Source organism: Leptonychotes weddellii, chromosome 5 (genome assembly GCF_054177405.1).
Source record: "Leptonychotes weddellii isolate Sample4059 chromosome 5, ASM5417740v2, whole genome shotgun sequence".
Taxonomy (NCBI): Eukaryota; Metazoa; Chordata; class Mammalia; order Carnivora; family Phocidae; genus Leptonychotes; species Leptonychotes weddellii.
Window position 1 is genome coordinate 152,309,488 of NC_138373.1, and position 12,119 is coordinate 152,321,606.

The following is a 12,119-nucleotide window of genomic DNA, read 5'->3' on the forward strand; positions in this document are numbered from 1 at the left end:
AAGGAATCTTCAGCAGAAAGTCTCTACGAGTTTTGAGAGTTTTTAAAGATGAATACTAAATCAGCTAACAGCTAAGAACCTCCAAACATCACCTCCCCCCCCCTTTGTTTAAAGCTTTTAACAGATTTCCCCTTAGCTCTTAAAATGTTTTTTGAGGCTATACTAAAATTCAGAGCTTGAACATCATCAAGCCTTGGCAAGAACAATGAATTGGTTATTGTTAACTGAGCATGCTTTTTTCTAGTTCTGAGTTTGAACATAGAATTGCCTTAGAAAATTCTATCACTGTCTCTTGTGCAGAGTAAAGATGGAAAGAAACCTCACGGTTACACAAGCTTTATGCAGACTTTTCTGTGGTGGCCGTCAGGTCAGGCCCAAAGCAGGCAGGAAAAAGCCTCATGGCCCTTCCTTCTTGTGGCCCCTCATAAGCAGTTGCAAAAGGAAGTATGTGAGGGGTGGTCACATCGGGTGTTTCTGCAGCCAAATCTAGCCAGCCTGGATGTAGACATGAGTCCAGTGTGAGTACTCTCTCATTTGCATTCTTAAAACCAAGGAGACCCCTAAATCTCAAGAGCTGGAGATTCTCTGCTTTCCTATTAACATGGCTCTATGTAATATTTTTTCAACCTTATAGTGATTTAAAGCTGCTTGGTTAAAATAACTAAAACAAGTTCAGAAGAAATTACTGGGTTAAAACATGTCATTTTTCTTCCCACTAAATATGACAAATTCCACCAAAATATGTGCTGAGCCAGACTAATTTATAAGACTGAGTTCCTTGGGCATGCAGACTGATTCATGCTCGTCTGCCCCAGCATCTAGCTGGGTGGGCATTCATCATTCATCAGATGCTTACTGAGCAGCCACGCACTGGCCACTATGAGGAATTCAAACATTAGCAAGATAGGGTCTCTGCCTAAGAGGGGGAGCTTCTGGGGGAGTCTCTGGTGCTAATGTGGGGGAAGGTAGATGTGAACACAGTACCACGGCACTGAGCAAAATGGCTCCAGACAGGGAAGGGTTATTTTCAGGTGATGAACTAAAAAAACAAAAACAAAACAGAACCAAAAACCCTCATAGAAGAAACGGCACTTGAACTAGGCCCAGAAAGATGGACCAATTTCAGTATATGAATCCAGGAAGGGAAGCCAGTAGCTGCCAGTGTGGAATAGTGCCAGGGCGAGAAGGCACAAGTCATGGACTATCGAGGAGTGTGGCATCCACGTAGAAAGTAGTGCAAGATAAGACTAGAAAAGTCAGTTGGTCCCAGGTTGTGCAGCATCTTGATCAAACTCCAGGCCAAAGAGTTTAGCTTTGTTCTTGTGCACGAAGAAACTGTTGGAAACTTCCCATACACCGGTGATCTAATTGAAGGGGTGCTTCAGAACAATTACTCTAGCCAGGAATGTTTAGAGTATATTGGAAATAGAAAGCAGGTTCAGCATGTTACTGCATTGTCTCAAGATATAAGAAGGCCCTTCTCTGTCAATAGGAATGACAAGCGGACAGCTTTGAGAAATGTTGTGGATTTACACTTAGCAGTACGCCACCCCAGCGGAATGAAAGAGAAGAGATGACTAGAGCAGGTGTGGCACAGTTAACCAAGAAGGGCAACTGGGTAGAGAAATTAGTTTGTGGGGAAACGTGATGAGCTCTCTTAGGGGCAGTTTGAGCTTGAGGTGTTAGTAGAGCATGCATGTGTAGCTGTGATTGATCAGATAATCTCTTTCCCAGAGTCAACCCTTGGAGGTGCTGCTGCTTCAAATTATGCAAATTCCACTTGGGGCCCGGGAGCCTCCTCCAACAACGGCGCCTCCCCCAACCCAATTCACATCCGGGACAAGGTGATTGTAGACGGGTCTGACATGGAAGAGTGGCCTTGTATTGCCAGCAAAGACACTGAGTCTTCTTCCGAAAACACCACCGATAACAACAGTGCCTCGAACCCTGGCTCTGAGAAGAGCACTCTGCCAGGAAGCACCACTAGTAACAAAGGAAAAGGGAGCCAGTGCCAGTCTGCAAGTTCTGGGAACGAATGTAATCTTGGGGTCTGGAAATCTGACCCTAAGACTAAATCTGTTCAATCTTCCAACTCTACTACAGAGAGCAACAATGGACTAGGAAATTGGAGGAATGTGAGTGGTCAGGATAGAATTGGACCTGGCTCTGGCTTCAGCAACTTTAACCCAAATAGCAACCCATCTGCCTGGCCAGCGCTGGTCCAAGAAGGAAATTCTAGGAAAGGGGCATTGGAAACGGATACTAGTAATTCCAGTGCACAGGTTAGCACAGTAGGTCAGGCATCCAGGGAACAGCAGTCAAAGATGGAAAATGCGGGTGTTAATTTTGTTGTCTCTGGCAGAGAACAGGCTCAAATTCATAACACTGATGGACCAAAAAATGGAAACACTAACTCCTTGAACTTAAGTTCACCAAACCCCATGGAGAATAAGGGAATGCCCTTTGGAATGGGCTTGGGGAACGCCTCCAGGAGCACTGATGCCCCTTCACAAAGCACTGGAGATCGAAAGACTGGGAGTGTTGGATCTTGGGGTGCAGCTAGGGGGCCTTCTGGAACTGACACAGCCTCTGGACAAAGCAATTCTGGAAACAATGGGAACAATGGAAAGGATAGAGAGGACTCCTGGAAAGGAGCTTCTGTTCAGAAATCATCTGGGTCAAAAAATGACTCTTGGGACAATAACAGGTCTACGGGTGGGTCCTGGAATTTTGGCCCTCAGGACTCTAATGACAACAAATGGGGTGAAGGGAACAAAATGACATCTGGGGTCTCTCAGGGAGAATGGAAACAGCCGACTGGGTCTGATGAGTTGAAAATTGGAGAATGGAGTGGTCCAAACCAACCAAATTCTAGCACTGGAGCATGGGACAATCAAAAGGGCCACCCCCTCCCTGAAAACCAAGGCAATGCCCAGGCTCCCTGTTGGGGAAGATCTTCCAGCTCCACAGGAAGTGAAGTTGGAGGTCAAAGCACTGGAAGCAACCACAAAGCAGGAAGTAGTGACAGTCATAATTCTGGCCGTCGGTCATACCGGCCCACACATCCTGATTGTCAGGCTGTCTTACAGACTCTTTTGAGCCGAACTGATTTGGACCCCAGGGTGCTCTCAAACACTGGCTGGGGCCAAACTCAAATTAAGCAGGACACAGTGTGGGATATTGAAGAGGTGCCAAGGCCTGAGGGGAAATCTGACAAAGGAACTGAGGGGTGGGAGAGCGCTGCCACACAGACCAAGAACTCAGGGGGCTGGGGAGACGCACCCAGCCAAAGCAATCAAATGAAGTCTGGATGGGGGGAGCTCTCAGCCTCTACAGAGTGGAAAGACCCCAAGAACACAGGAGGCTGGAATGACTACAAGAACAACTCTTCCAACTGGGGAGGCGCACGACCAGATGAAAAGACTTCTTCCTCTTGGAATGAGAACTCCAGCAAGGATCAGGGGTGGGGAGGGGGACGCCAGCCCAATCAAGGATGGACTTCTGGGAAGAATGGTTGGGGAGAGGAAGTTGATCAAGCGAAAAACAGCAGTTGGGAAAGTTCTGCAAGTAAACCTGTGTCTGGGTGGGGTGAAGGAGGGCAGAATGAAATTGGAACTTGGGGGAACAGTGGGAATGCAAGCCTAGCTTCCAAAGGCGGCTGGGAAGATTGCAAAAGGTCTCCAGCGTGGACTGAGACCGGCAGACAGCCCAGTTCCTGGAATAAACAGCACCAACAGCAGCAGCCACAACAGCCACCGGCACCACAACCAGAGGCTTCTGGTTCCTGGGGAGGCCCACCCCCACCACCTCCAGGCAACGGACGACCTTCCAATTCCAACTGGAGCAGCGGGCCACAGCCAGTAACCCCTAAGGATGAGGAACCCAGCGGTTGGGAAGAGCCATCCCCACAGTCAATTAGTCGGAAAATGGACATCGATGATGGCACTTCGGCGTGGGGAGACCCCAACAGTTACAACTACAAGAATGTGAATCTGTGGGATAAGAATTCCCAAGGGGGCCCAGCACCTCGAGAACCAAACCTGCCTACCCCCATGACCAGTAAATCAGCATCAGGTAGGCAATGGCTGCTTCTTGTGGGTTTGATAAAGAAAAATCCTAAACCAGGGCATTTTTATTAAGCTGCATTTATTCAGCTTGGCTTTGTTCTGGAAATCTTTGTACATTAACCTACTCTACTGTTAACAGAAGCTCTCTTTTTATAAAATGATAGCGATAACAGATGCTGGTGGTACATTTTAATGTTCTTTCTTGGCAAAAGGAATAAGATGGCATCCCTGTGGTAGTCTCCCGAAGTTTGTGGTTTTTTGGGGGTTTTTTTTGTAATTGTATTGGTCTGGTAGAATCCAAAGAACATGTCTTGCTAAACACACTATGCTCCAGATTTAAAAGTGAAGAATTAAAATAGTAGCAGAAATAGACCTGATTTCCATTCAGTCTCTACCCGTGGACATATCCTCTGTGTTTCTCCTTCCCCAGCGAAGGGAAGTATTCTGTGGTGTTCTCGAAGGGGCCATGGCAATGCTGTGGCACAGCTGGGATCTGGAAGGTCTCAGTCACTTTCCAGATGACTTTTAATGATCACCTCTGGAAGTGGAGCACTTCATGTAAGAAATTGTTCTCTCATGATAATCAGGTGCCCAGAATTAAACTTTCTTCTTGCTCTATTTGAATAGAAACCCCATACCTGGTAAATTAAAAGTAGTGCTAGTAATACCATCTTTGGCATCGTCAACTTGAATGTCCCCATAAAGCATATAATTCAACAAATTAAGGGGATGCCCTGTTCAGGTGGAGTTTTTGGTTTTGTTTTTAAGGTAGAATTAATATTTAGTTTTCCACTCCTCAAGTAAGCATACTGTTGAGTGAATGCAGTTATGGCCACTTAGAAAATGATTGCTTTTAACTGGTTCTTTTTTTTTCCCCTCAAATATTGAAAAGAATGAAGAAGGAAATAAAGATTGCTCATTAATTCCCTGTCCAGCATAAAACCTGCTAACATGTGAAAAAAAATTATTACCCATATAGTAAAAACCTTCAAACTGTACAGAAAAGCAAAATATAATAAATAAAAGAATCTTAGCCCCTAGGTCTCTTCCCACAGGTGATCCCTTAGAGTTTTGTGTCTCATTCAAAAATTTTGTTCATACCTATAGCTAAATATATCTATCCTTTACAGCTTTTACACAGAAGGGATTGTACTATATACACTGTTCTTCACCTTGCTTTTTTTCATCATACTTTAAAACTTTCCATGTTAGCACATACATTTTTGTCTTTTATTTGCTTTGTGTACAGTATTTATTTCATGGGTGACACAATTGGCCTAACCAGTCCCTTTTTGATAGATATTTAGGTCGCTTCCAAATGGCCTCCAACAGTGATACAGTGAGCATTGTTGTACATGTAATTTTATGTACTTTACAAGTATATCTATGGTATAATTCCCTGGCAGTGGAATTGCTGGGCCAAAAGTTAAAGTGACAATGCCATTTGCCTCCATGAGGGTGGAACCCATTCGTATTTCTGGCAACAGAATAGAGGAGTGCCTGTTCCTCCTACCTTCACCCCCACCCCATATCTGCTCCCTGGATGTTAGGATGTTTCCTTTAACAGATCATTCTTAGAGAGCCGTTTTCTTTCTTTGCAGTCTGGAGCAAAAGCACACCACCTGCTCCAGATAATGGTACTTCAGCTTGGGGTGAGCCAAACGAAAGCAGTCCTGGGTGGGGTGAAATGGATGACACAGGAGCATCGACCACAGGCTGGGGGAACGCACCCTCCAATGCTCCAAATGCCATGAAACCTAGTAAGTGTACAGCATTATTTGTGAGGGAGTCTCCATTAATTTGGGGGCCAGACATTTTGGTGGGGTGTTCCGATGTTTAAACTGTTGTTTCAGTGAGACTGAGGACCGTGAACCTTTGATAAATGATTAGTACCAAATGGCAGTGACTTAGCTGTGCATATGTTAACATGTTTACAGTCTAGAAGTCAGAAGTTAATTTTGTTGATTTTCTTTTATGTTCGGTTTAGTATCTGGCCAGAATTGAAATGTTGACGTGGTGCTTTTTTTGCCAGTAATTTAAATATTGCTCACCATCTCTCTTTTGCATTTCTGCCCCTTTGTTAGTATAGTTTTTAAAAAGACTTTCCTGGCTTTTACTGTGGAACACAGTCTCTGCTACTCAGTGACTTTATCCTTCTGTTTCTTCCTCGTCCCTTTGTCTCTCCTCTCATACTTCCACCCACATAGGAACACATAAGGTTTCTTGAACCCAACAAAGATTTCTTCGTTTGAGTGTTTTATACAAAGCATGTCACACTTATTCATAATCATTGAAAGTCTAAGCTATCCTTGATCCAACTGGCAATGTTTAGTCACAGTAATTTGTAAAACTTTGTAAACCGATGCTATGGAATGTCTCATTGGATGTTCCTCAGTTGAAAAATTCAGTTTCAAGTTTCACTTGTTTGTCGTTTTCTTAAAAAGTATTCCAACATCTCTTTTCTGCCATACTGCAGACTTAAGGAATTATCTTTTGATTTAAAAATGTGGTCATACTGTATGCTCAAAATTTGAACAAGAATAATAAATTCTGTTGTCAATTTTATTGTATGACATTTATGACTCTTACAGCGCCCCATGAAGTACAGTCTTAGCTGTATCCTAGAAATTCATTCTTGTGTCTGTAACTTGCATTTTAAAAATTATGAATCTACTTCACTTCAGAGAAATAGCTTTATAAAGACCATGATTTCATCATGATTTTCACTGTAAAATTGGTTGTATCATCATGGGAAATACCACGCTGTAAACTTGAAATAGATCCAAAATGGCTGTTGGAAGACATTAACCAGACCTTTGGCACAAGGAGATACTTCAGCAGTACTGTCAGGATTTTTCTGTGTCTTTCCCAACCTTAGAATCACCCTTCTTCCATCACAAAACCTTCACAGTTTAAAAAATGTCTTGTCTTCTTCAGGATCTTCTATATCTATAGTTAAAGCTATACTTACACCTTCCCTTTGTCTGGGTAATACGAATGTGGAAGGGGCTAGAATGTTTGCCTCACCATATAGATGGATTAGATAAGATGCCAAATACCCTAAAATGCTGCATTCATAAGGACTGATCATTGTGGGTATTGTCATATACAGCTGTTACATAGGGTTGATCCATTCTTTTCTTAAAGATTCCAAATCTATGCAAGATGGCTGGGGGGAGAGTGATGGTCCAGTGACGGGAACTCGCCATCCCAGCTGGGAAGAGGAGGATGATGGAGGAGTCTGGAACACCGCCGGCTCTCAGGGAAGTGCTTCCTCCCACAACTCAGCAAGCTGGGGACAAGGAGGAAAGAAGCAAATGAAGGTAGCCCACTTTAGAAATGTTTGAGCTTGTTTCTTCATTCTTAGAAGGCAGAACTGAGAATTTTCTAATGGAAGGAGTCCCTGAGGTCCTAAATAAGGGGGAAAATACTTTCTCAAGAGCAAATAATTACTTCCTCTTTACTCCTCATCTTCCTTCCCCATGACCTTGAAACCTCGAACTACGGAGCTGTTGCTGTGAGCAAAGTGGAATTTTCAAAGACAGGAGATTTTTTTCCACTTTTAGTTTCCATATGATAATAACTCTTTGGAAGTTTTCAAGGCACACTTTATAAATGTTTTATGCTTTTGCATTCTAAAGCCAAGGAAGTCCTTAGGGTAAGTCCCCATGATATATAGAAGAGAAACAAAGAAAGATAGCTTCTCCAGTGGTGATCAGCATGACTGGTTTTTATCCGATTAAGGAAATTCCAAAACCCAGAACCATTCTTCCAACAAAGTGAAGTGCCAGTGCGTAACCTTACTGTAGCAACCGGCTGATTTATCTACATCCCATACCGGGTTGTGTTCTAAAGTTGTTGCTTTCTGAAGCGCCTGAGTGGTTCAGTTGGTTAAGCATCCAACCCTTGATCTCAGCATAGGTCTTGATCTCAGGGTTGTGAGTTTAAGCCCCACACTGGGCTCCACACTGGTCATGGAGCCTTCTTAATTTAAAAATAAATAAATAAAAAAAATAAAATTGTCACTTTCCTTGTCTTAGAGCAACTCAGTTTCCACTTTGATCTGCGTAATTTGATGAGAACTTTGGTTTCAATCTAGAACGAGTCTTTGAACCTGAACCACTCTCTCAGCAGAGGCGTTCTTTCCCTTCTGCAGATAAATTGATGGAAATAAAGAATGGGCAGTCATATATTTAATTTCAACATGGGAGCCTTGCTGCCCTGTGAAACATTTCACAGTGAATATTGTCCTGGTTTCCAATACCAAGTACCCTCCTGGAAGGTCTTCAGTTGGCTAAGGGGGCTGTACCTTCATCCCCTTTGCTGTAGGATATTAATTTTGTGCTGAATACGGTAACTCAGTAGCCTAAGAACACAGGTAGTTCCTTTTGGAGGCATCCTGTTTAAGCAGCCAGTTACAGTTTGCCTTCTAAGGACTTCTGTTTCCTCCCCCTAGTCACAGAAGTAATTATTCAGTAAATTTCTCAGCATCTTTGTACTCTCATGTTGTCTGGCTTGCTGTGGCTTTGTTTTTGTCATTTACAAATTCCCAGTGAGACGGAATGAAAAGACAGTCGAGGGAGACTGCTGATTGACGGGAATCAAGCGAGGGAAAGGTGCTGGTCCACTCGGGTGGCCCCAAGATGTAATTGATCCAGCTCAGTGGGAATGCAGTGTTTCTGCCCCATGACTGACAGTTCTGACCTTTTGTATCCAGGGCCTTCTTTTTACTGATTGTGATCAAAGGCAGATAACGTGAGATTTACCACTTTAGCCATTTTTAGGTGCACAGACAGTTCAGTAGCATTGAGTACATTCACGCTGTTGTGTAGCCGCCACCACGTCTCGCCACAAAACTCTTTTCGTCTGCAAAACTGAAACTGTTTGCGTTAAACAGGAACTACTAATTCTCCCACCCCTCCATTGAGGGCTTTCTTGACCTTAAAACCTTTAACGTTAGTGAACTTACTCACTTTCAAGAATAATAAAATTGACATAACAAATATCATCAAAACACAGAGTTTTTATTTGTAGAATGTACAAGTGCACAAAGCCCCATCACCCCCTGCCCCCACCAAGGCCTCATCACAGTTCTACCTGCCTTCTCCGTAGAAGTAAAAGGGGAGCTGATGTTGGGTGTCGTGTTTCAGGAAGAAACTAGGTCCTTTAAGAAACAAAAATTCAGTGGCGCCTGGGTGGCTCAGTTGGTTAGGCGTCTGCCTTCAGCTCAGGTCATGATCCCAGGGTTCTGGGATCAAGCCCCGCATCGGGCTCTCCACTCAGCGGGAAGCCTGCTTCTCCCTCTCCCCCTGCCCCGTTCTTGCTCATGCTCGCTCTATCTCAAATAAATAAATAAATAAAATCTTAAAAAAAAAAGAAAAACTCAGCGCCTGCCTGCCTTTGCAGTAAGATCAGTGATGTGTTCTGTTAGGGCCTTTTTCCCACGGGGACCCCTGTTGTTTATACTGTGAAACAAGCAGATGAAGGGTGTGTGGATGAGTCCTCATTGTATCCACACAGAGACTAATGACCAGCTTAAATAGTCTGTTTTAACAGGCTAGTGCCTATTTATTTTCCAAATAACAGGCACTAGCATTGAACTCTTTCTTTTTTTCTAATACAAACCGGGTTACAAGGAGATAGTAAAAGGAAAAGTACTAGCATGCAAACATTGTATTTTAGAAGATCTGATATTTCCTTCTGTTTATAAGGTAAAAACACCAGCTGACCTGGGTGCCTGGGTGGCTCAGTCGGTTAAGCGTCTGCCTTCAGCTCAGGTCATGATCCTGGGGTCCAGGGATTGAGTCCCGCACTGGACTCCCTGCTCAGTGTGGAGTCTGCTTCTCCCTTTCCCTCTGCCATTCCCCCTGCTTGTGTTCTCTCTCTCTCTCAAATAAATAAATAAAATCTTAAAAAAAAAAAACAACAGCCCAGCTGACCAATGTTTTTCCAGTTACTTCTAATTCAGTGTGACGAATAGAATAAGCATGAAAACACAGATAGATCTAAAGCTTATTAATCTTTCAGACTAACGGATAAAATATCAAAATAACCATAGTTAAAGAGGGAAATTTGGGTTAAAAAAGGTAAACTGTTGGTTCTGCATTTTCAATCAGTACTTAAATGCAACTCAGATATGAAGTGAGAGAAAATAATTTGGTTCTGAGGTTACATATTTCATTTCTGTAGTGCTCACTGAAAGGAGGAAACAATGATTCATGGATGAATCCTCTTGCCAAACAGTTTTCAAATATGGGATTGCTGGTAAGTTTCATTTTCTTACATGTGTAATACAGCCCAGCTTTTACTTTTAGTACAAATGCTAAGACCGCTGCCACACAGAATACAACATTACAGAGTTAGAAACTGGTTAAGCAATGTTTCTGATTTGGAGTAAGCAGTATTTATCCTCTATTCGCTTATTCTTAATTAAATACTCCAATATTTAAAGCTTACGGCTTTTGAATTTGTAGTCCTTGTATCCTTTTCCTTAGGCGCTTAGAGGAAGAAAGAGCCAGGCCTTAAAACTTACATAATTTTCCCTGACTGCTGCTGTACCAGTGTTAATCTTACAGTTTTGAAAACGGCAGCAAGAGCAAAATAACTAGAGAAAGTATTTGTAATTAATTACATAAGGAATTCTTGTAGGATTCCTCTTTTTTTTTTCCTTCTCTCTTGGGAACATCGTGGGGACACCCCGTCCCTGGTTGCCAAAAGACAAATAGCTTGACTTGGCTGCTCATTACCAGATTTGATGACTTGACAAGTCACGAGAAGAAGTTGTCATCATTTGGCTGACACTCGTGGAATTTGATCCTGAGCCGACTGGAACTTGAGCAGGGTTTTATTTCTCTAAGCAGCTACTTAACTATTGCCCTGTCCATAGAATTACTGAAGCTACTTCTGTGTGAAAATTGAATTTAGAAATATAGACACCCAACAGCAGTCAAATTAGTCGTATCCTAAGTGATCTTGTCTTCATCCCAGTGTAAGGTTCACGTCGGAAGAATCTTGTATATGCCTGTAAGACGCCAGAGCTCGCATGTAAATAATGCCATTTTTGTCCTCTGATCCAGACTTTGAATTCAAACCTTTAATCCTCCCTCCCTGTTGCTGCTTTTTCAGAGTCAAACTGAAGATAATCCAGGCAGCAAAATGGATTTGTCTGTAGGTGTGTATCACTCCACTAATATGAATGGAGTATGTTGTTGTTAATGATGCCATGTTGGGTCCCTGCTCAGTTTGAGTTGGGATGGGTGCTGCTCAGCAGACATGAAGGACCATCCTAGACGCTAGGTAAGGGTTGAAAACTCCAAACAGCTGCAGGATCCAGGAAAGTCACGTAAATGAATGGTGTGTGCCAGGTGTAAGCAGGTGGGAGTTGGAGGCCACTGGTTAGCTGTGGGCGGCCTGTGTACCACGTAAAGGATAAAGGACTCAGCCTTGCTTGGCCCTTAGCGGTTGTTGCCCTGGAGAGTAAAGGTTCAGCCTTGTCAGAGCTTCCAGTTTTCAAGCAGGGCCAGAAATTTAGACATACATTGAGAGCCTGATATTTAAATATTGGAACCTAATTCAGATGGTTAAAAACTGTGGTGTGTGGCCGAACCCAGTGTGTCTGTGGCCCTGCCATCCTCTGCCCTCAGGTTGCTAGTCCCGTCTGCGCTGGGGTGTTGCATTATTGACGAGCACCCCCACTGCAGGTGGGGCAGACGCCATGTCAGCCCTTCGTCTGTGGGGTCATCCCCGTGACACCGTTGCTCACCTTGAGGAACTTAAAAAGAATCAAACCAGGAAGAAAGGAAAACAGTCCTGGGTCATAAGGGAAATAGCCTCTGATCTATGATATTTTAAAATCTAAGAATAACAAAAAAGTAAGCTTCCAGGGGCACTGATCATGTCAGTGTATAACAGCAAATTTCCAGAGCTGTGAAGAAAAGGAGGAATAACCATGGTACCTGGGAAATCACGAGGCCTTTTTATCCCCAATAACTGTTTCATAGCCCCACCCATTTATCTAGCAGATGCTAAAAGGGCAAGAGACAAATTTTCTCC

The 12,119-nt window shown here is 43.3% G+C and overlaps 1 protein-coding gene across 12 annotated transcripts in view; it reads left to right on the top strand.

Moving 5' to 3' along the window:
• The window catches only part of TNRC6B (trinucleotide repeat containing adaptor 6B), a 237,883-nt gene that overhangs the window by 182,833 nt on the left and 42,931 nt on the right, over positions 1-12,119 (top strand). For 11 of the 12 annotated variants that reach the window (XM_081819091.1, XM_081819096.1, XM_081819089.1 and 8 more), the window contains 5 exons: positions 1,735-4,074; positions 5,669-5,827; positions 7,215-7,390; positions 10,257-10,331; positions 11,193-11,238. In XM_081819091.1, the coding sequence (XP_081675217.1) occupies positions 1,735-4,074; positions 5,669-5,827; positions 7,215-7,390; positions 10,257-10,331; positions 11,193-11,238 (2,796 nt within the window). The remainder of the gene's footprint in view (positions 1-1,734; positions 4,075-5,668; positions 5,828-7,214; positions 7,391-10,256; positions 10,332-11,192; positions 11,239-12,119) is intronic. The other variant, XM_081819099.1, reaches the window with a different exon arrangement.